Below are 22,324 nucleotides of genomic sequence, written 5' to 3'. Positions count from 1 at the left end.
ATAATGCAGTACATATAAGGAGAACACTGAAGAAATGTTAGTTCATTTTAGGGTGTTTTTGTTCTGTTTTGTTTTTTACTTTTTATTTTGAAATAAATAAAAATAGGTTGATGGGAATTTACAGAGAGATCTAAGGTACCCAGTTTTTCCCAATGATTACATCTTCTGTAACTAGTACAAATCAAAACAAGAAAATTAGCACTGATAAAATAGTGCCTATAGTTCTTTACCATTTTATCACATGTGTAGATTCATATATCCATCATCACAATCAAGATACTAGCATTCTTGTTTTATTCCATCATCACCAAAGCTCTCTTTGTAGTCATATCTACCCTTTCCTTTCCCCATACTCCATCCCTAAATTCAGGCAAAGCACTAATTATTTTCCATCTCTGCAGTCTTATTTTGAGAATGTTATGTAAATGGAATCATTCATAAGTGGCCTTTTGAAATTAGCTCTTTTACTCAGAATGATACTTTTCATGTGTTTTGCCCATTTTCTAATGGAATGTTTGTTGTTTTCATTGTTGAGGTTTGAGGGTTCTTTATATATGGGAGATATGAATCGTTTCTCAGATCTGTGCTCTTTTAGTTTTTTTCCTTTTCCACATAAATATTGTAATAACATTGTCTATACTTAAAAAGTATATACTTACTTGCTTAGGATTTTGATAGGAATATACAGGTCTGTAGGTCAGTTTGGAGAGAATTGACATCTTTACTGCAGTGAATCTTCTAATCCATGAACACAGTATATCTCTCCTCAGCATTTTGTACTTTGAGTGCTAAGATGCTTTTACACATCTGTCAAAAATGAATTGGCCCTACTTGTGTGGATCTATTTCAGTTGTCCTGTTTTATTCATCTTTGTCTATCTCTTAATCAGTAACAGACATTCTTGATTATAGTAGCTATGTAATATCTTGAAATTAGATAGAATAGTTCCTCTTTCTTGTTTTCAGTATTGACTTAGCTACTATTATACATTTGCTTTTCTATATAAATTTAAAAATCTTGTCTATATCTACAAAAAAATGTTGCTGGGATATTAGGAATTGTGTAAAAACCACAGCTCACATTAAGGAGAATTGGCATCTTTACTACACTAATTATCCCTATCCATGAACGCTCTGTGTTTCTCCATTTATTATATGATTTCTGCTTGTTCTCATCAGCATTTTATAGTTTTCGGCATATAAGTTCAATACAGGTTTTGCTATATTTACACCTAAGTGTTTCGGTTTGTTCAGAGCCAATTTCCAAATGGCTTTTCAAAACTGGGTAAGTCATAGTAGTTTGTACTTTTTGAGTAATCTGTTTTACTTGCATTGTTAAATTTCTGTGACAAGTGTTAGTATTCCTCTATTATCCTTTTGATACCTGCATCATCTGTAGTGCTATTCCCTTTTTTTAATTCTTTGGTAAATTGTGTCTTCTCCTTTGCCATCTTCAGTCTTGCTGAAGGTTTGTTAACTTTATTGGCCTTTTCAAATAACTAGCTTTTTGTTTGATTGACTTCAGTTATCAATTCCATTAGTCTCTGCTCTTATATTTATTATTTTCTGTCTCCTTTAAGATTGAAATTGAGTAGTCCGTGTTTCTTATGCTGCCTCTCTTAACATCTGGAAGAGGAGGGCCTCCTCCTTACTACTGGTGGATGGTGTTGAAGTCTCTTGTTACATCTTGATACCTCCCTTGGTAATAGGGGCATGGGTGTCTGTTCAACACTTCCCATTGTTCTTCATTGACGTATGGAAGGAGTGGGGACAGAGGTTACTGGTAGGCAGTAGTAAAAGTTCTGACTATCCACTAGTCTTTTTCTAACACCAACCCAGCACAGAGGTAGAGGAGTACTGCATTACTGTCCTGGAGGGGCAAAATTCAGGCTCTTCCCATGATCTCCACTAATACTGCAGGGGGCCAAATTAGCACCCAGTAAGGATGAAAGCCACAGCTCCCTACCAGTCTTCTCTGACAGACACAGCAGTGTGTGGTTGGGGGTACTTGGTTTCTTCTTAGCCAGGGTGGAAGTCTAGGCTTCCCACTGGACCTTTGCTGGTGGGAAAAAGAGCACAATTTTATCTGTTGTGTTTGGCTGGAGTAGAGCAGTTATTGTCTAGAAGTTTTGTCTTGGTGAGCTGCCCATTTCCTGGTCCTTTGGATAAAGAGGAGCAGGTTTCTGTGGGATTTTTTTGTTTGTTTATACCTGTTGATGTACATAGGATGGTGATTTCATGACTGCCTACTTTGGAATATATGAGGCTAAAAGAAAATCCAGTGAACTCATCACTGTGTCACTCTTTGGGTCCTGAGGACTCTAGCTAGTCTTCTTATGATTGTTTTGTATAGACAATCTCTCTTTCAGTCTTCTTATAGTTGTTTTGTATAGAACACCCAGAGGTTTTAGCTGATAAGGAAAAATATGTTTATTCAATCTTACTCTTTTGTGAAATGCTTTGTCACATACTTTGCAGATTGTTGTTATTAATTCATTGTTAGTAGCACATATTAGGTATATCTTTCCCAGGTTGGGCATTGTCTTGTTACTTTCTTCATGGTAATCTTTTGACTAGCTGTAGTTCTGATTGTAAATGAAATCAAGTTCATTAATCTTTCCCTTAATATCTCAGTTTTTGTTTCTTTAGAAATTTATTCCCGCTCTAAGGTTATACAGATGTTCTCTTATATTTCTTTGGAAAGTTACAATGTCCTTAATCTTTTGAAAGAACTATTATTTTTAACTGGGTAGCGGTCTAATTCTTCCCCCTCCCACTTTGGAGAACTATAGCACCCTGAAAAGTTCATCCCTTTTCGCATTGATCCCTAATGTCACATCTATCCTGTATAAAATGTACTTACATATGAGCCTGTTTCTGGTATTGTGTATGTGTATTCTGTTACACTTTTTTTTTATCCTTAAATAAATTTTACACCATTTTAATTACCATAGCTTTAGAATAAGTCCTTTACTTGGTAGGCATATCCCCCCAGCTTGTTGAAATTCCTGTTAGGATTATTAAAATTGCATTGAATCTATAGATGCATTTGGGAAGAATTGGTATCTTTTACCATCATGAACAGGTTTTTCTTTACTTAGATATATTTTAATATTTCTAAATACAACTTAACATTTTTCTCCACAGTGACCTTATATATTTAAAGCAATTATTTCCGAGTACTTGGTATATTTTTGTTATTGTTGTAAAATAGATTCTTTAATTTAAAAAATTTGTTTTTTGCTTATATATACAAATGAAATTGACCTTTGGATTACTTTATACTCATTCTTATGCATTTCATTTTACAAAAAAATGTACCTGGGAACTTTATCACAGTCTCCTTGGTAGAAATTACAGCATCAAGTGAATATTAGATTTTTAAAATTTTAATCAATTTAGATTTTAATTCATTAATTAGTTATTACTTGCTGTTTTACGAAGCACTATGAAAGATTATTCTCCCCCACCAAGACACATATTTGCCCTTGTTAAAGAAAACACAATGGTGTTTCTTAATCTCACATGGAGATTTTAGGTAAAACAAGTAGGTTTGTACTCTCCTTTCAGAAATCCTGATTCTGTAGGTCCAAAAAAATTTGGAAGTCCCTTTTTAAAAACTCCACACGAGATTTTGAAAACCACTGCCAAGGGGAGTTGCTAACCGATAAGAGAGTAGCCCATGGGGTTATTAGAGGGTCATCTCATTGAAAATAATGAACTTTTATTCATTATTAAATAAACTAGGTGTGGGATATATCTATATGTGTACATATGTGTATACATATAATCCATATATGTATATAAACTGGATTGTTTTGTATTAAGTAATAATAGATATGACTTTGAAGAAAGTGGGCATTGTAAAAGAACCCAGTTACAGTTGGAATGAGACGTGCTTGTTTGGTGTTTACCGTATTTGTATTAAAACTTGGGATGAGAGCTCATGGATATAGAGAACAAATTGGTGGTTGTCTGAGGTGTAAAGGGTCATGGGTGGGTGAAAGAATGAAGAGGGTCAAAGAATGAAGAGGTACAGATTTCCAGTTATAAAATGAGTAAATCATTGGGTTGTAATGCACAGCCTGGTGACTGTACTTATGCTGTATTGCATATTTGAAAGTAACTAGAAGAGTGGATCTTGAAAATCTTACCACAAGAAGAAAGCTTTTATAAATGTGCATGGTGACAGATGTTAACGAAACTTACTGTGGTGGTCATTTTGCAGTTACATACAATCAATCAAATCATTATGCTGTGCAAACCAAAAAAACTTAGAACACAATTTTGTTTTCCCCAGTTGGAGTCATTCGATGTCCAGTTTGCAGCCAAGAATGTGCAGAGAGACACATCATAGATAATTTTTTTGTGAAGGACACTACTGAGGTTCCCAGCAGTACAGTAGAAAAGTCTAATCAGGTAAGTGTACTAATTAAGTCTTAAACATTTTGCTTCTTCTTAATGAGGTGGCCTGGATTGTTGAAGGACTCTAAAATAAAAGGTGTCTGACTTTGACCATTATGTCTGTCCAATTATGTAATATTTTAAAAGGTAATAGAGTAATGAATAATTCATCTTAATGAATAAAATAGTGCCAATTCAGAAGCCTTGTTTGTACCCCCACCTTCCCTATCCCTTCAGAGAGAAAACCACTATTCTATACTTGACAGTATCTCTTTTTTTTTTGTAACTTTACTGTGTATTGACGGTTTTTTTTTAATTTCAAGCCCAACCTTTTTCATTTTTTTCTGTTTTAATGATGAACTCTATAATGATACATATGAAACATATGTATCATTCCATAACCCACACATAGAACATTTTTATTGCCCCTTTAAATCTAAATTCATTTGATTCTAAATGAACTCTATAATGATACATATGAAACATATGTATCATTCCATAACCCACACATAGAACATTTCTATTGCCCCTTTAAATCTAAATGGCCAGTCGCTGGTGGGTGAATTATAGTACTCTGGTGGAGGTGAGCTATGATTTAATTCTGTAGTGTACACTAAAGTGTAGTGTATTAGTGTACTTTTGAATCGTGATTCATTGATGATTTTTCTAGGCATTTCCTTAAAGTTGGAGCATAGTATCTGTGAAGGAACAGAATCTGACAATGGAAAAAAAATGTTCATTAACCTAACATGTAAAAATCGAAAAGGTAATGTTTATGACACTTAAGGAATCACATAGCAAAGTTTCCATACTTTTCATTTTCAATTTTTTATTTCATGAGGGAACTGAGGGAATTTAGGGTTCACTTAAAATGAATATAGCCATTACTAACTAAAATATCCCTTTTGGGGGGCACCTGGGTAGCTCAGCTGGTTAGGCAGCCATCTCTTTCTTACGGCTCATCTCACGGTTGTGTTATTGAGTCTCGTCTGGGCAAGGAGGCTGCTTGGGATTCTCTCTCTTTCCCTCTCCATCTGCCCTTACCCCCTTCCGTTATGCACACATGGGTTTGCTTGCTCTCTCCCTCAAAAAAAATTTTTTCTTTAAATACTGCTTTTGTTTCAAAAATATCCATAGTTCATCAGAGGTCAAAACAGGGCTTGGTGCAGGGAATAAACTTTCTAGTTGTGAAACTGGTTTTAAAGCATGAAAATATAATTATTTATGTGAGCTACAGTGTCAAGTACTTAACACCTCTGAAAGTTTCCCTGTGAATACCAGTGATTTTTTTGTCTTCTAGAGTGTCAGGTCACTTTGCTTCATATGTGATTATATTTATACTAGATATACTTTGTTGGTCATATCACTCACTCATTATGCTTCATCAGATGAACTCTAGCAGTGTGTCTGAGTGCTCAATCCAGAAAATTCAAAAGCAAAGCAGCATAAATCATTAACAGGATGGAGTTAAGATCCTCTATGAATTGATGGTGATAAGAGATGAGTATTGAAGGGATTCTAAACTAAAGGACAAATTTAAGAGGCTGCTTTATGACTCTGTATAATCAGTTTTTGTAAGTTTACTCTGTTTTTTCCATAAAACATAATAGGAAAAAGTTATAAATTAGAGATAGTTCAAATTGACATCTTCATTTTAGATAAGTGAGGATAGGAAGGTTGTTAAACATGGTTCAGGAATAGGGTACTTGGAGGAATATTTGGGAATGAAGACAAGAGAGATGATAATGGTGGATGAAGGAAGCACTAGGCAAGAGGTAATGAGAGGGGCGCCTGGGTAGCTCAGTGGGTTAAGCCTCTGCCTTCTACTCAGGTCATGATCTTAAGGTCTTAGGATCGAGCCCTGGCTCTCTGTTCAGCAGAGAGCCTGCTTCCCTCTCTCTCTCTCTCTGCCTGCCTACTCTCTGCCTAACTTTCTCTCTTTCTCTCTCTCTGTCAAATAAATAGATAAAATCTTAAAAAAAAAAAAAAGAGAGAGAGAGAGAGAGAGACTGAGAGCTGAGTTGAATTAGCCTGGTAGCAGTAAGGAGAGGGGAAGGTTTGATATACCTGCTTGGGTATGGAGGTGAGAGGGACCTCACTAACAGGACGTTGGTGCTTTTCACAGAGAGAAAGGAGGTAGCAAAGTAGATAGAGAATTGGTTTTGAATATGATTGAGTTTACCTATAAGATTAAAGTAGTGTCACCTATATTCAAACTAGAACTCAGGATATTTTATAGCTGAAGAAAAATTCTCATTACAGATAAGTTTAAGCATTAGAGGAAAAGGGACGGTTTCACATAACGGACTCCCATATACATTACCTCACTTAATAGTCCTAAACTCGTTTTATGTTTAACCTGACACTCCCTCCGCGCCCACAGACACACACTATATTAAGTTGAAGTTATTCCCAGGCATTATATCATCTAATCCATAAATCTTTCAGTACTCCTATAGAAAAATATTTTTTTAATAAACATAACCACCGTATTTTCATCTGTAAAAGAAATTTACAGTAATTCCTTAATATCATCAAAAATCCAGTGATAATGCTCTAATTGTGGTTTCTTTTTTTAAAACAGTGGTTTGCTTTTGTAAGGATCCAGTAAGGCCTACACAGTGCATTTGGTTGATTAGTCTCAACCCTATCTTTTAATTAATCTCAAATTATCCCTTTACTTCGCTGGCTTTCTTTTTCCTCCCTTTTCAACATTTGATAGATAAACTTGGTGTTAATCCTATACAGTTAGCCTTATTCTGCCTTTTGCTGGCCATCTTTGTAAAGTTATTTAACATTCTTCTGTCTCCTGTATTTTGTGTACATTGGCAGTAAAAATGTAGAGGCAGGTTTAGTTTCAGGTTCCATTGGGTGAGAGAATACTTTTGATCCATATGTCTGTGTGGAGGCATAGGAGTTTGGTTGTCTTTCTTTTTCCTGATGTCAGTGGCCATTAATGACCATTGCCATGCTCCCATGTTACATTACAGCCTTGGAAAATTATGACAGTCTCATTCTGTCATGCCCCTATATTTCTTAACTGGCTTTCTTCATTATTCTTTGTTATAAAGGAAAGGTAGGTTAAACACTTCTTTTCCTTTAGTTGCTAATTTTTAGTAGTCACTTAGTTTCTTAGCATTCTTCAGATGTTGACTAATAAGTGGTGTATGTGTGTGTGTCATGAATTCATGGATTTTTTTTTTTTTTTTTTTTTTTTTTTGGACAGATCAGAAGTAGGCAGAGAGACAGGCAGAGAGAGAGGAGGAAGCAGGCTCCCCGTCGAGCAGAGAGCTCGATGCAGGGCTCAAGCCCTGAGATCATAACCTGAGCTGAAGGCAGAGGCTTAACCCACTGAGCCACCCAGGCACCCCAAATTCATGGATTTTTAACATAAAATGTGTTACAGTAATTGTTGTTATTGATGCTCCACTTGTGCCATCTTGGCAACAGGAGCCTCACATTGATTCCTGAGTCATTCTGATACAATCGCAGTCATCACTGCTGTCTCCCCTGCCTTCTGTTTTGACGTATTGTTAGATGTTTTGGTTCCTTTTGGTCGGATATGGTATCTGGAGACCACAGTATACATGTGGGGTTACTCATCACCATTGGTTTGGTCATTTTTCTAGGCCTTGCAGGAGAATGATTTAGCAAACACTCTTTATTCAAAAAAGAGAGTGACTCCACTTACTGTGTTGAACACTGCATGATATATAGAATTTTCAAATCCTAAAATTATACACCTGAAACTAATATAACACTATGTTAATTACACTTGAATAAAAAAGAATAAACAAGTCCATCTGTCTTGATCTTGAATTTAGGCCACATAGTATCTCTTGGGGCTCAGGCAGGATTCCTCTCTAAGGCATCTTTTTATTAAGAAGCTCATCAGCCAGGTATCTGGGTGGCTCAGTTGGTTAAGCGACTGTCTTCAGCTCCGGTCATGATCCCAGAGTCCTAGGATCAAATCCTATATTGGGCTGCCCCTACTTTGCGGTGACCCTGCTTTTCCCTCTCCCTCTGCCTGCCACTCCCTCTGCTTGAGCACGCTCTCTTTTTTTCTCTTTGTGTCAAATAAGTAAAATCTTAAAAAAAAAAAAAAAAAGAAGCAGCTCATCAACCTCAAACACGTGGAATTATTATAATAGAATCTTTGAAATCTTTTTTTTTTTTAAAGATTTTATTTATTTATTTGACAGACAGAGATCACAAGTAGGCAGAGAAGCAGGCAGAGAGAGAGGAGGAAGCAGGCTCCCCGCTGAGCAGAGAGCCCGATGCCGGGCTTGATCCCAGGACCCTGGGATCATGACCTGAGCTGAAGGCAGAGGCTTTAACCCACTGAGCCACCCAGGCGCCCCGAATCTTTGAAATCTTTATTAAGTGTCAGGGAAAGGGATAAACAGAATACAAGTGATAGAAAACTATTAACCTTAGTAAGGAAACTAGTGTTTTTAAGAAGGCTAGGATTTTAGAAAAATAATGGGTGCAGATTTGTAACAGAAAAGCAACCAAGTTTAGTATTAATGGTCAAAATGTGTTTACCAAGTGAACAAATTTCTGGAGCAAAAAATGTGAGAAATGATCCCAAAACCTCTGGCAGCAAATGGCTATTCTCTACATCAAAAGAACCCTGAAACTGCATCCCCCTCGTGACAGAACCACCAGATGATAGCGTAAAAAAAATTCAGTATATAGATATTTGATCTGTAGGATACCAAATGTCTAACTGTCATGTTTTGTTCCTGTTATATTTCCACCAAACAGATAACTTGACCTGGTATGCTACAGAGTATGTGAGAAATTAGGGTTGTAGCCGTGCCTTCTGGGCCATCCCGTAAGATGACCAGGATCATCTCCAGTGCAGCAAGTCTTTGAGGCTCTATCTTGACCCTGCTGAGGATCACAGAAGGCTCCCCTTTTCCCTTCCCTTCCCTGCCCTGTCATTTGAATAGCACCGAAGAAGACTGATAACCCGCTCAGTTATCAGGAGAGTTGTGGATCTGCTGAAAATTCAAATTCAGCAGAGAGGATCAAATCTGTGATTATTAAATGTGGCTGTGTTCCACCCCTAAGCAAACTGAAAGCCTGACTGGATGCTCATGAGAAGTTACTGAGGGAGGATGTAACATCTATCTCTAAGATTCCAGTAGCTAGAAGACTTTAAGAAGAGAAGTAGATTTCATTTGGCTCAATAGTGCACTCTCCAAAGTTAAAATATGCTTCTGTATGAGGTAATGGGTGCCTAATTGTTGATAATATACAAGCAGCAACTGTCTAGGAAGGAAAAAGCAAATACACCACAAGTATATATTGATATTTATAAGTCCAATTTAGATTTGTAGATCTTTTTAAATTTTATGTTTATCTCACTTGTCTGACATTGGAAATTTTAGTTCGTAATTACATTGACATAATTATTTATTTTCTCCAAATATATATAATTACGTTATAGGGTATATCATCAGTTTTGGTATAATCAGGAGCCATCTTAATTCTTAAGAATTAACTAGATATAAACTTGTTTACTGAAAGGATAAGTAAAAAAATACTTAAAGTATCATATGGCAACTATAAAGATGCAGCTCAGAGAACAAAGAGAAAAGGTTGAAATTAGACAAAGTTAGAGGAAGGGTCTTGTGGAACATCAGCTCAAACATCTGAAGAGAAGCAGTGCTGTTTGTCCCATATTGGTGTCTGAGTGTTTGGCCTTGGGATTGCAGACCTAGGAGGAGCGGGAGTAGGCCTGTGGTGTCATTATCTCCAAAGCTGATTCCATGAGGATTGGAAAAACTGCAAACTAGAGCTAAGTGCTGCTCCCAGGGTGAAGTAGCATTGATTGGCATGATGTTCACAGAAAATGCAAGCAGATAGCAAGACAACTAAGATGAAGTACCTTCTTCCCTCTGGCATTGCAGTCTCCCCCCAGCACCATCTGTTGTTAGAATCTAATGTGGAACCAGGTCATAAAGCATAAATACGGTTTGCAGAGTCAGAGTAAGGAAGAATAGAGTTGGGACTGAAAGTAGAAATTATAGTGCTGTTTCTGTCAAAATAGAAAGCAAGGAAGACAGTAATCACTGCATGTATGTACTGGAGATAGTGAATCAAATCATAATTTTTTCCAAGTTTTTATATAAATTCCAGTTAACATAGACTGTAATATTTCGAAGTTACTTGAAATAAATAATTCTTTGAAGTTAAGCCACCCACTTGATAGGCATATTCATTTGTTTCACTTGCTTTTGGTTTTTAGGGATTTAACTTTTTTAATTTAAATTTGTAGGACTACATATAAAACATTCCTATAGTTCTAAAGTAAAATCCATAAAACACAGTGTGTTGAGAGAACTCGAACTTCTTTTGCTGTTTAATCTACCCTTATACCTTATTTCTTCTCTACCCTATAGGTAACTATTTATTTTCCTTTATTCTTTCATTTAAAATATTTTACATATAATTTTAAGTAATTTTATATTATTTAAGAAATATTAGCAAATGTTATTTCACCTATCTCCATCTTTCTTAGAAGAGCAGTAGCATGATACGCTTGTCCACTTTTCCTTTTTCATTTTACCTCATATACTATAGATACTGTATTCTTTCTTGTAGCATAGTGTGGAGATTAAATTTTAGGTGATATCCTTAAAGACAAGATAGTTGAAGCTAAGGGAGTATGGACAAGACAATCCCCAGATCTAGCAAAAATGTACAGAATTGGAGGAGGAAGGTGGGGTTGGTATCCGGAGGGCAATCAGGGAGATAAGAGGATCTGGAGGTATCAAGGAATCAGAAGTAGGAAGTAGGAGTCAATAATGTTAGAAACGTTAGCTGATAAGAGCTGAGAAAAGGCAGTGTTTGAATTAATGAAAATGTTATCTAGGTATTTGGAATTTGGCTACCATAAAGTGCTAACTGAGGGGGACCCCCCCCCCCAAGCTACGGAAGATAACATGAGGACTGCTTACATGTAACTTTAATATCTTTTCTCAGAGAAGAGTGCCACCCTCTGCACAGTTACACACACTGGCAACAGAGGAGCTGTCCCTCCTTCACCCCCCATATCCAGGGCATCCTCTGAACCAGTTTTACCATCAGTCTTCCTCATTCATTCCCATTTCCACCTAAACCACTGGAAAAAACCTCTTGTCTCCGCAGAAAGTACTTGCCCCTTTTATAATCTGTTCTCTATATTACAGTGACAGTGATTTTTTAAAACTGCAAGTATGGCCATGTCACTTACTAAAAAGCTTTTAGAAGACTTCTTCAGACAAGGACCCAAATGGCCATGTGATCGTGCTTGATCCGGCCCCTCTGCCAGCCTTGTCCCTAGCTGCTTCTCTTGCCAGTCTTTCCTTGATCTCTGCACTTCAGTCATACTTTCTGTCAGTTCTTTGAACCTGCTGTACTCTTCTTGCCAGAGGCTTTTGTACATGGTGTTCTCTCTGCCTAGAAGTCTTTTCATCAGTAATTGATGACTCAACTTTCATATCTTAGTATTAATATGACCTCCTTAGAGAAAGCCTTGCCTGGGTAATCTCTGCTTTCTCCAACACTCCAGCCCCATTAAAATGAGATCAGTTTCCCCTATCATGCACTTTTATAGCTTCTCATACTTTTCCCTTATAGCATTTCTCAGTTTGTAATTACGTATTGGTGTAATTCTTCCACTAATGTTTGTGTGCCTCACATTTCATCTCAGCACTACTCAACAAAATCTGTTACTAACCGCACTTTAAAGATGAGCATTCTAAGTAACCTGACCAAGACTACCCAGCTAGTAAGTGTGGAATGGGGATATGAACCCACACTCCCATCTGTGAGACTCCTGGTATCATAAGAGCAGGAACCACATTTGCTTTTCCACATTGTTAATCCTCAGCACTTAGCATTGTGTCTGGAGTATTTGATCCATTGAGTGAAGGACAATGCCATATTTCCATTTCATATGCTTATAATTTAAAACATGTCAGTTTAAATTTATACAAACTGTTAAGATAACTGTGATAGAGCAAGTATGATTTGTATATCATTTTTATATGATTAATTGACCACCTTTTCCTTTTTCTTAAAACTTAATGTGACTTATTTCTCTTATAGGTGTGTACAAGCTGTGAGGACAATGCAGAAGCTAATGGGTTTTGTGTAGAATGTGTTGAGTGGCTCTGCAAGACCTGCATCCGAGCTCATCAAAGAGTGAAGTTCACGAAAGACCACACTGTGAGACAGAAGGAGGAGGTATCTCCAGGTACTAAATTGGTTTTAATCTCTTTTTGTCTCTTTCCATCCCACTCTTCTTTCTCTTCTTCTACTGACTTTGTTTTGATACAATTGTAAGCATTAAATACACTCTTGTTTTTTTAGTACAAGGAGGTCTGTATTGTAACTGAACTTTGGAGACTTAAAAATATTGTTAAATATGAATAGATAGAGAATCTTTCTGCCTTACATTCATACTCCCAACCCCCTCTTCTGGAAATGCTTGAATTTGGTGTAAATGTATAGCAAATGAAAAAAAAATGCTTTTTAAACTTCACTTGTCTTGATTCTAAGGTGACAAGAGGTGGGCTTAACCAAAGTTTTATAACTCTTTCCCCTCTGATATTGTTGTGGTAAACCTGGTTCATGATATTTGATATGTAGATAACTAAAGAAGCTCTGCTTTTTATGTAATATACGGTTTCTGTTTTTATGGTATTGCTTATAATGTGAAGTTTACTAATGTATTCTTTTATTGTAGTAAAATATTGTAGTAAAATGCAAGCAACTTAAAAACTTGCCATTTAAACCATTTTTAAGTGTACCACTCATTAAGGTGCATTAATGGCATTCACAATGCTATGCAGTCATCACCACTGTGTGTTTTCAAAGCTTTTTCATTATCACAGAATGAAACCAAACCTAATAAGTAATAATGCTTATTCCCCTCTTTCCTCTGCCCCTGTGAACTTCTGATCTACCATGTGTCTTTATGACTTTGCTCATTTTTGCAAGTGGAATCATATAGCTTTGTCCTTTCGTGTCTGGCTTGTTTCACTTACCACAGTATTGTCAGGGTTTATTCATGTTGTAATATTTATCAGACTTCCATTTGTTTTTATGGCTTATTTGTATATTTTTGTTTAAAAATTACTTTATTGGTTTTAATTCAGGTCAACCAGTGTTTGTATATCTATTCAATATTCCAGGAACTTTGCTAAGCATTAGAGTGAATCAAACAGTTCTGCCCCACAGAAGCTATAAGTATGATGAAGGCTACAAACAAATTAGCAATCATGGTTTGGCCTCCTAAGTTCTATAGGAGCACATGAAAGAAGCACCAAACTCATTGGGGATTTAGGTTGGAGGCCAAATCTGGGGCTTGAAGGAGGAAAAGAAGTTCATCACAGGAAGAAGGGTGGGGGAAACTGAAATACATGCCCAGATTTCCAGAAGGAGACAGTTGAGTGTAGCTAGAGAGTAAGATTCAGGAGGAGGAGGAATAATATAAGGCTAGGAGTCTGGTGACACAGGAAAAGGGGATATAATTTCTGAGGACACTAATGGGGAAAAGACAAAAAAGAAGACACCAGGTAGAGATTCAGATAAATTGAATAGTGCTAGAAAGACTTCTCTTTTTTGTGAATTCAGTCATCTATTGAAAAGTAAAGCAGAGGAAATAGGATGAAAAAGGTCAGGAATGTGTGGGATACTTGAAATAACTCTGGTAAAAGAGAGCTCCAGCTTCAGAAACAGATTGTTTGGTAGCATCCAGGTTACATTTGATGTATAGGCCTTAAAACTACCTCCATCCTGCGCATCTGGGTGGCTCAATTGGTTCAGCATCTGCTGTTTGTTCAAGTTGTGATTCCCAGGGCCCTGGGATCAAGTCCCGCATCTGACTTCCTGCTTCATGGGGAGCCTGCTTCTCCCTCTGCCTCTTTCTCTGTCTGACAGGAATAGATAAATAAAAACTTTAAACAAATAAATAAAAAGAAAACTTCTCCATTGGGCCTCAGCAGTGTGCATGTGGGTATAGAGAAGAATTTATCTTACTTAGGGTTTGGGTTTAGCTGCATACACCTTGCAGAAGTTCAGTAGAGTAAAAGGTACAAACAATACCATTTACTAAAATGAAGGATTTTTTTTTAACTGTATAAAGGAAATGAAGTTGATAGTGTCAGTTGATAGAGTGAAAGAATTATTAGGAACCTAGAGATCCTTGAGTTACATTGAGAGTAGTTAAGAATTGGAAGGTTAGGAAGTAGAAGTTACTAGAGTGGATGTTTGAATTTATGATTATAGAAATGGCATAGTTACGGACAATCAAAAGTCTAGGGTGGGACCATGATGTGAGGAGCTAAAATGGAGTCTAGGTCTCTGGAGATGAGAAAGTCTGAGAGACTTGTTTTTATGTGGATTTCTGAATCATCCAGAGTGATGGTGACACTGAAGACTAGGAAGATGACTGAGTTAGGATCTAAATTCTTTGATAAGTCAACGAAGTCCTTAAAGGGGGCTTATGATGTTCTAATTCCCTAAACCAAAAGCTCTATAGTTACTGTTGAAGAGTGGACACAAACCCAGAATGTCCTAAGCCAACTAAAGATGTATGGTCACTCTATCTACCATGATGCCCAGATGACATGCACACCAAGGAGAAGGGTACAGGGGAGCTGTGAGGATATTCACATTACTGATACGGAGCCATTTTTGTTGCATTGCTAGAATTAATTGCATTTGGTCTTGATGTGTTGTGCTTTTAATAATCTTTTACCATATTGCTAATTTTCTCTAATTATTTTCCTCCTTTCATAAGAATTTTAAGCATTTTTGCCTGGATTTTGATGGGACTAGATAGTAGGTTATTCTCTTGTTTTTCTTCACAGAAGAAGCTTTGAAATTTATCTGAATATCCTTTATATATTTTTAGTTCGTTATTTTTAATTCTCCCAAAATTCTCTCCCAAGAATTTTTAATTCTTACCCTTATTTTATTTTAAAGTTCTATTACTAACTTCTTTGACATAAATACTTGATAATTTATTTTTATCTTTTGTAGAGTTGTAAGTGTTTAAAGCTTGATATAATCTGTCACTTAGATTTACTATTTTACTATTTTTTTTAATATTCTGCGTGTAGGGGGGCACCTGTCTGGTTCAATGGGTAGAGCATGCAGCTCTTGATCTCAGGATGGTGAGTTCAAGCCCCACATTGGGTGTGGAACCTACTTAATTTAAAAAAACAAAAACAAAAAACTAAGTATTCTGCATTTATGATTACCATGCAATTGAAGATTTATGAATTTTTGCATTTGTTATTTTCCACTTTGGTAGGTTATAAATCTAATGATATGGAAAGAAGGCCATGATGTATATTAAATGCAGAAAGCCAAGTTGCTTAACAGTGTGGTTATTATGAACCCAAGAATTCATTGAAAGGAAAAAGAAAATGTTCCCATTGCTTGGATATTTTTGTTTCCCGTTTCAACTTTGTAGTTTTATTATCAGAAAATGTGAGTCTGTGAACTCATTCTATGTGCCGACACACATGCAAGGTTTTGTAAATCTTGATAGTACAACTGATCTTGAACAGCATGAGACACTTAGGGGTGCTAACCCCTGTGTAGTCGAAAATCACATAAACCTTTGACTCCCCAAAACTTTACTACTAGTAGCCTACTATTGACTAGAAACCTTACTGATAACAGTCAATTAATACATTTCTTTAAAAATTTTTACTGATTTGTTTGGGAGGGGGAGTGTGAGTACACATACACGTGCAGGCGTGCACACGTGTGGAGGAGGCAGAGAGACCAGCAGACTCTCTGCTCAGCAGGGAGCTTAACTCAGGGCTCTGAGATCGTGAGCTGATTTGAAGTCAGATGCTTAATCAGCTGAGCCATTCAGTTGCCCCAAAACACATTTTGTAAGAAGTGTGTGTGGTTGTGTGTGTGTGCGTGTGTGTATTGCATACAGTGTTCTTACAAAGTAAGCTAGAGAAAAGAAAATGTTAAGAAAACCATGAAGAAGAGAAAATACATTTATAGTAACCATACTGTGTTTGTCAAAAAGAAACCATGTATAAGTGGACCCATGCACTTAAAACCCATGTTGTTCAAGGTCAATTGTATATGAAATGTCAGATAAATATAAAATTTATATTAAAAAAAGAAACCATAAAATTTCACTATAAGAGAAAGAAAGTTAACACTTATAATTAGGAAGAAGCCTTTCTAGAAGCAGTTCTCTAAAACTAAAAAATTAATTTTTCTATAAAATGTTTCAAGGATCTATTGGAAAAATACCATAAACCAAGTCAGACTGGAGAAAATATTTGTAAAGTCTTTGGCAAGCAATATATCAAATGTGTCTACAAATTGGTAAGAAAGACAGTTGGATGGAAAAGTTGTAGAGTTATGAACAGACCATTCTTTTTTTTTTTTTTTTTAAGATTTTATTTACTTATTTGACAGACAGACAAAGTGAGAGAGGGGACACAACAGAGGGAGTGGGAGATGGAGAAGCAGGGAGCCTGATGCAGGGCTCAATCGCAGGACCCTGGGATCATGACCTGAGCTGAAGGCAGATGTTTAACAGCTGAGCCACCCAGGGGCCACATGAACAGACAATTCCTAAAAGAAATACAAATGATTAATGAATGTGAAAAGTTGTTCTATCTCAATTATTAAAGAAATATGTCCAAAGATGGTGAAATCTTTTTTTTTCCCCCTACGAGATTGGCGAAGATTAAAAATACTGACAAAACACTTAGTAAAGTAGGTAACAGCCACTCTACACTCATAAGAGTATGAATTGGTATAATTTTTTGGAAGATAATGTACTTACGTTTGTATAAATCACTTTTTGACCCAACAGTTCTGCTACTTGGAATTTATCTGTGTAAACATTCAATGACTTACAAATTTCATATGTTTATTTTAGCATTATCATACAATATTGAAAAATGAGAAATCTTCAAATGTTCACAGCAGAGGTTGTATTCATTTGATGAAATACTATGCAGTTAATAAATAAGTTGATCTGTTTACTCACTGAAAGGTTTCTAAGAGGAGTGCCTGGGTGGCTCATTCAGTGAAGCATCCGACTCTTGATTTGGGGGCTTGGGTCATGATCTCAGGGTGATGAGATTGAGCCCCATGTCCGGCTCCACACTCAGCGCGGATGGTCTTGAGATTCTCTCTCTCTCTCTCTCTGCCATTCCTCCTGCTCGTATGTGTGAGCCCTTACACCAGTACGCTCTCAAACTAAAATAAAATAAGAAAGGTATTTAAGAGTTAAGTGAATAGATCTTACAAGACAGTGTGTGTAATAGCATTTTTTAAAATTTTATAAAACAAAGTACCTACTAATGTATATAGTTATATATGTAGAAAAACAACCAGAAGAAAACATACCAGGTTATTAATAGTGGTTATTGCTGGAATGTGGAATTATTTCTGAAATGTTTGGGTTTTTCCTTTGATTAGTGAAATAACTGATATTTACTGTTGAAGCAATCATTTGTATTGTGATTTTTTTAACTTTAACATTATAACATAAGCGTTGCTCAATTTTACTGTCACTCTGGGTAACCATTAAGAAGTTAGTCAAATGGCTGGGGTGCTTGGGTGTCTTAGTTAGTTAATCATGGACTCTTGATTTCAGCTTGGGTTGTGGTCTCAGTGTCGTGAGACTCAGCTCCCTATCCTGCTCCATGTTGGGCATGGAGCCTGCTTGAGATTCTTTCTCTCCCTTTCTTCCCACCACCACTTGTGTGCTGTCTCTTAAGAAAGAAAGAAAATTAAAAAGAAGTTCCATGGAGGACTATAGTACATAGTATAAGCTAATTATTTATGGGTACCCTCTGTAAGGATTTTTACAAAAGTAGGAAAACAACTTTTTCATCACAGTTTATACATTTTATTAGATTCTCTGAGCTCCATTTAAAACTGTTTCCTCCCATATTTGGAGTAGAAAACATCCAGTTGGTTCACACTCACTTACCTGGGCTATTTTCTTAAAGACTTTTAAATTCCATTAAGCATATTTTTAACTACATACTTTGTTTTTCTCTTGAGTTAATTTGGATTTCTGGAAAGAAAAGCATATTTATTTTTTCCTTCTAAAATGCTAGGAATAGTTAATTTTTATTTCTTCTTTTCTTTTCTTAATTGAAGTATAGTTGACATAATGTTACATAAGTTTCAGGTGTACAACATAGTGATGTGACAAGTCTGTATAATATGTTGTGCTCACCACAGGCGTAGCTGCCATCTGTCACCAGACAATGCTATTTTAATATATATAAAGACTAGTAGTAGTGATGGTGTCAGAAACTGTTATGGCTCTTTTGTATCTTTTTTTTTTTTTTTAAAGATTTTATTTATTTATTTGAGAGAGAGATCACAAGTAGGCAGAGAGGCAGGTAGAGAGAGAGGCAGAAGCAGGCTCCCCACTGAGCAGAGAGCCTGATGCGGGGCTTGATTCCAGGACCCTGAGATCGTGACCTGAGCCAAAGGCAAAGGCTTAACCCACTGAGCCACCCAGGTGCCCTCTTTTATATCTTAATGGGTTCAAATTTAAATGAATAATCTAATAATTATATAGTATTCAATTACATTAATTTTCATCCCATTGTTTCTACAGAGGCAGTTGGAGTGACCAGTCAGCGACCAGTGTTTTGTCCTTTTCATAAGAAGGAGCAGCTGAAGCTTTACTGTGAAACATGTGATAAATTGACATGCCGGGACTGCCAGTTATTAGAGCATAAAGAGCATAGGTACTGGCATCTTTAATTATATATTTACATATGTAATAAACTTTATGAGGAATAGAGGACTGCTGGCGCCCCAGCCAAATGACAGTTAGCAAAGTTTTGTTTGGCCGGCCGTATGTTGGCTTGTTCCAGGATTTTTCAACTTGGGCACTATTAATAGTTGTTGTGGGGGGGCATTTCTGCTGCATTGTATGGTGTTTGGCTGTATCTTTGACCTGTATTCACTAGATCCCAGTAATATCCTCCCCATGTAACAAACAAAAATGTCTCCAGATGTTGCCAGATGCCCTACAGAACAAAATCACCCTGAGTTGAGAACCACTGGCCTACACACTATGTGAAAATAAATGGAATTTGTTGCCAAATTGTTGTGTGTAAAATGAGGAGATTTTAGATTAAGAAAAAAAAAATTAGATCTTTGGGGTTTTGAGAAAATGAAATCTGTTATGGCTGTGGGCCCCTTGCATGTCAGCATTCGGATGAAATTCATTTTCGTGTTCTGTAGAATGAGGCATGCCTTTCCCAATTCATCATGATTCCTACTGAAGCTTACTTTTAAATCTGACTTCCCATAGGCAATTGAGTTAGCAACCACTGATTTATTTAAAATAGTAGGATTCTGATTGATACAAATAAAATTGCTTAAAATAGTCTAGTCTCACAAACTGATGGTTATCAGAGAGTAGGGGGAGGGATGGATTAAATAGGTGATGGGGATTAAGGTGGGCACTTGTGATGAGCACTGGGTGTTGTATGTAAGTGTTGAATCACTAAATTGTACACCTGAAACTAATACTATTTTACTGTATGGTAACTAACTGGAATTTAAATAAAAACTAAAAAAAAAGAAAAAAAAGAAAAAAAAATTCACCTAGAGTTCCAGTAATGGCAGACTAGGCAATTTAGACCAAACAATATCAGTGAGGATAACTAGAAAACCTGGAGAAACTACAGGAGTCATTAATAAAAAATTTTAGATCTTATTAGTAAAGAATTACTAGATGGGGTTGGAATGGGGACAGAGTTATGATAGGAGTTTTTTTCCCCATTGAGGCATTTACCAGATTGGGGAAAACTTCTGCTAGGCCACAGGGCTGGGAAGATAGAAATTGGAGTTCAGGGGTTACAGGGGTTGAAGGCTTCACCTTGCCTTGATTTGGAATCCTGAAAGTCTACACTATTACAGTAAAGACAAACTAGCTACAAAGAGTTCCTGAGTGGGACTGAAGCCTTAGCATCAAATTTTTTCAGTACCCAAAGACAGAGTAAATGGAAATCATACTGCTGGTGCCCCAAGGCATAAATCCTTCCTGAAGAGAGAAAACATCATCTTCTGCCTTAAATTTATTCAGTAATGAATTTTGCAAAATGATCCAACACATAATTAGAAGTAATCAAGTATTCTAGAAGATTAAACAATGTGAACAAAACCTAGCAGATACAACAAATAATATAAAAAGACGCCTAGGGCCACATCTTTACATATTAAAGATAAGAGACAAAAATAGAAAATTTGAGTAGAGAACTGAAAACTATAAAAAAGAATGAGAACTGAAAATTACCGTAACAAATTAACTCATTAGTGGCTAGAACAGATTTGGCATGCGGGAAATGAGTATTAATGGACTAAAAGAAAAGTAAGAAAATAGCCAGAATGAAGCCTGGTAAACAGAAGGGTGGGAAGTAGAAGTAAACCAGGGTGTAACTGGGGCCCAAGAAGGAGAAAAGAGAGAGGGAATGGGAAGGAAGCAACATGTAAGGACAGAATATAATGGCTTAGAATATGGTAATACTGAAGAAAGATGTCTAGCCCATATTTAGGAAGCCCCATAAATCCCCAGCAGGATCAAAAGAAATATTTTTAAAGTACAAAAAGAAAATAATTTATACTTGGTGAAAAATTTTTTAAATGAAGATTAATGAAAGATGTTTTCAGACAAAATAAACTAGAATAATATATCCCCAGTAAACCCTCATTAAAATATACCTTAGGCAAAAGAGAAATGGTTGTTAATGCATGGTGGAAAGAAGAGCAGTTAAAAAGGTGCATATGAGTAAATCTAAGTAAATGTTGACTTATGAAACAAATAGGTCTTACTGGTGTGTGTCGTGTGTGTGTATTATACAACAGACGTGTTAGGATATGGAGTTCGTGTTCTAGGATTCAAGAGGGTAAAAAAGTACAAATTAATTTTAGATGGTAAGTCCAGAGCTATATTTTGTTATGTTTAGAGTAATCACTAAAAGAATAGTGAAAGTGTCTATGATTATCAGAGTTAACAGAGAGGGGAAGTGGAATAATTAATCCATCTAAACACAGCCCAAAAAAGACAACGGATGGGCTTGAATAAGGTCTTGGTAAGTTGGTAAATCTATAAGTGTATTTGTAACTATAATAAGTGTAAATGGATAAAATGTTCCAAATTAAAAGATTTCACCCTGGATAAGAAAGAGAATAGAAAATCTGCTATTTGCTTTTTATAAGAAGAACAACTAAAACCTAAGTATATGGAAAGAATAATGGGAAAAGATGTGCTACACAAACACTAACCAGAGGCATGCTGTTATATCACAGTGCCTTGTTTGAGATAAAGAGGGATACGTTATACAATAGAAGGCTGTCTTCATTTAAAAGATATAACAATTCTAAATATATATGTGCCCTTAGGCTTAAAATATATAACAAAAATGACAGAACTTAAAAAAGACAAATCCATATAGTGGGAAATTTTAACATACTTTTTTCAGTAATTTACAAAACAGATTAAAAATCAGGATATTTCAGTAAGATTCAAATAATCTAATTAGCAAAGACTGAACATTAGGAACACTGCACCTAATAATACATACTCTTTTCAAAGAGCAAAAAAAAAAAAAAATTTAATTGACTAAATGTCAAGGCAGTCTTAAATTTCAGAGGGTTAAAATCATACAAAGTCTTGCATAAACTCAATACAGTTAAATCTAGAAGGTAAGAATAGATGAGACAATTCTTCAAAAACTTGAAAATGAAGAAATGAAATTCATAATGAAAGCTAAATGTAGCAATGAGTGATCCCATACTGCAACCTAGACTAGAAGAGAAAAAGTGATCGAGAGAACATGACTGAAACAAATGATGTAACTAGAATATGATGTGTAGAGTAGGTGAGAGTATTATCTCAG

The 22,324-nt window shown here is 36.1% G+C and overlaps 1 protein-coding gene across 6 annotated transcripts in view; it reads left to right on the top strand.

Annotated features, from left to right (window-relative positions):
* The window catches only part of TRIM24 (tripartite motif containing 24), a 95,533-nt gene that overhangs the window by 31,587 nt on the left and 41,622 nt on the right, over positions 1 to 22,324 (top strand). For all 6 annotated transcript variants that reach the window (XM_059396332.1, XM_059396333.1, XM_059396331.1 and 3 more), the window contains exons 2-4: positions 4,300 to 4,418; positions 12,504 to 12,651; positions 19,030 to 19,162. In XM_059396332.1, coding sequence (XP_059252315.1) covers positions 4,300 to 4,418; positions 12,504 to 12,651; positions 19,030 to 19,162 — 400 coding nt within the window. The remainder of the gene's footprint in view (positions 1 to 4,299; positions 4,419 to 12,503; positions 12,652 to 19,029; positions 19,163 to 22,324) is intronic.

Source organism: Mustela nigripes, chromosome 4, assembly GCF_022355385.1.
Source record: "Mustela nigripes isolate SB6536 chromosome 4, MUSNIG.SB6536, whole genome shotgun sequence".
Taxonomy (NCBI): domain Eukaryota; kingdom Metazoa; phylum Chordata; class Mammalia; order Carnivora; family Mustelidae; genus Mustela; species Mustela nigripes.
This window is presented reverse-complemented; position numbering and strand designations above follow the sequence as displayed.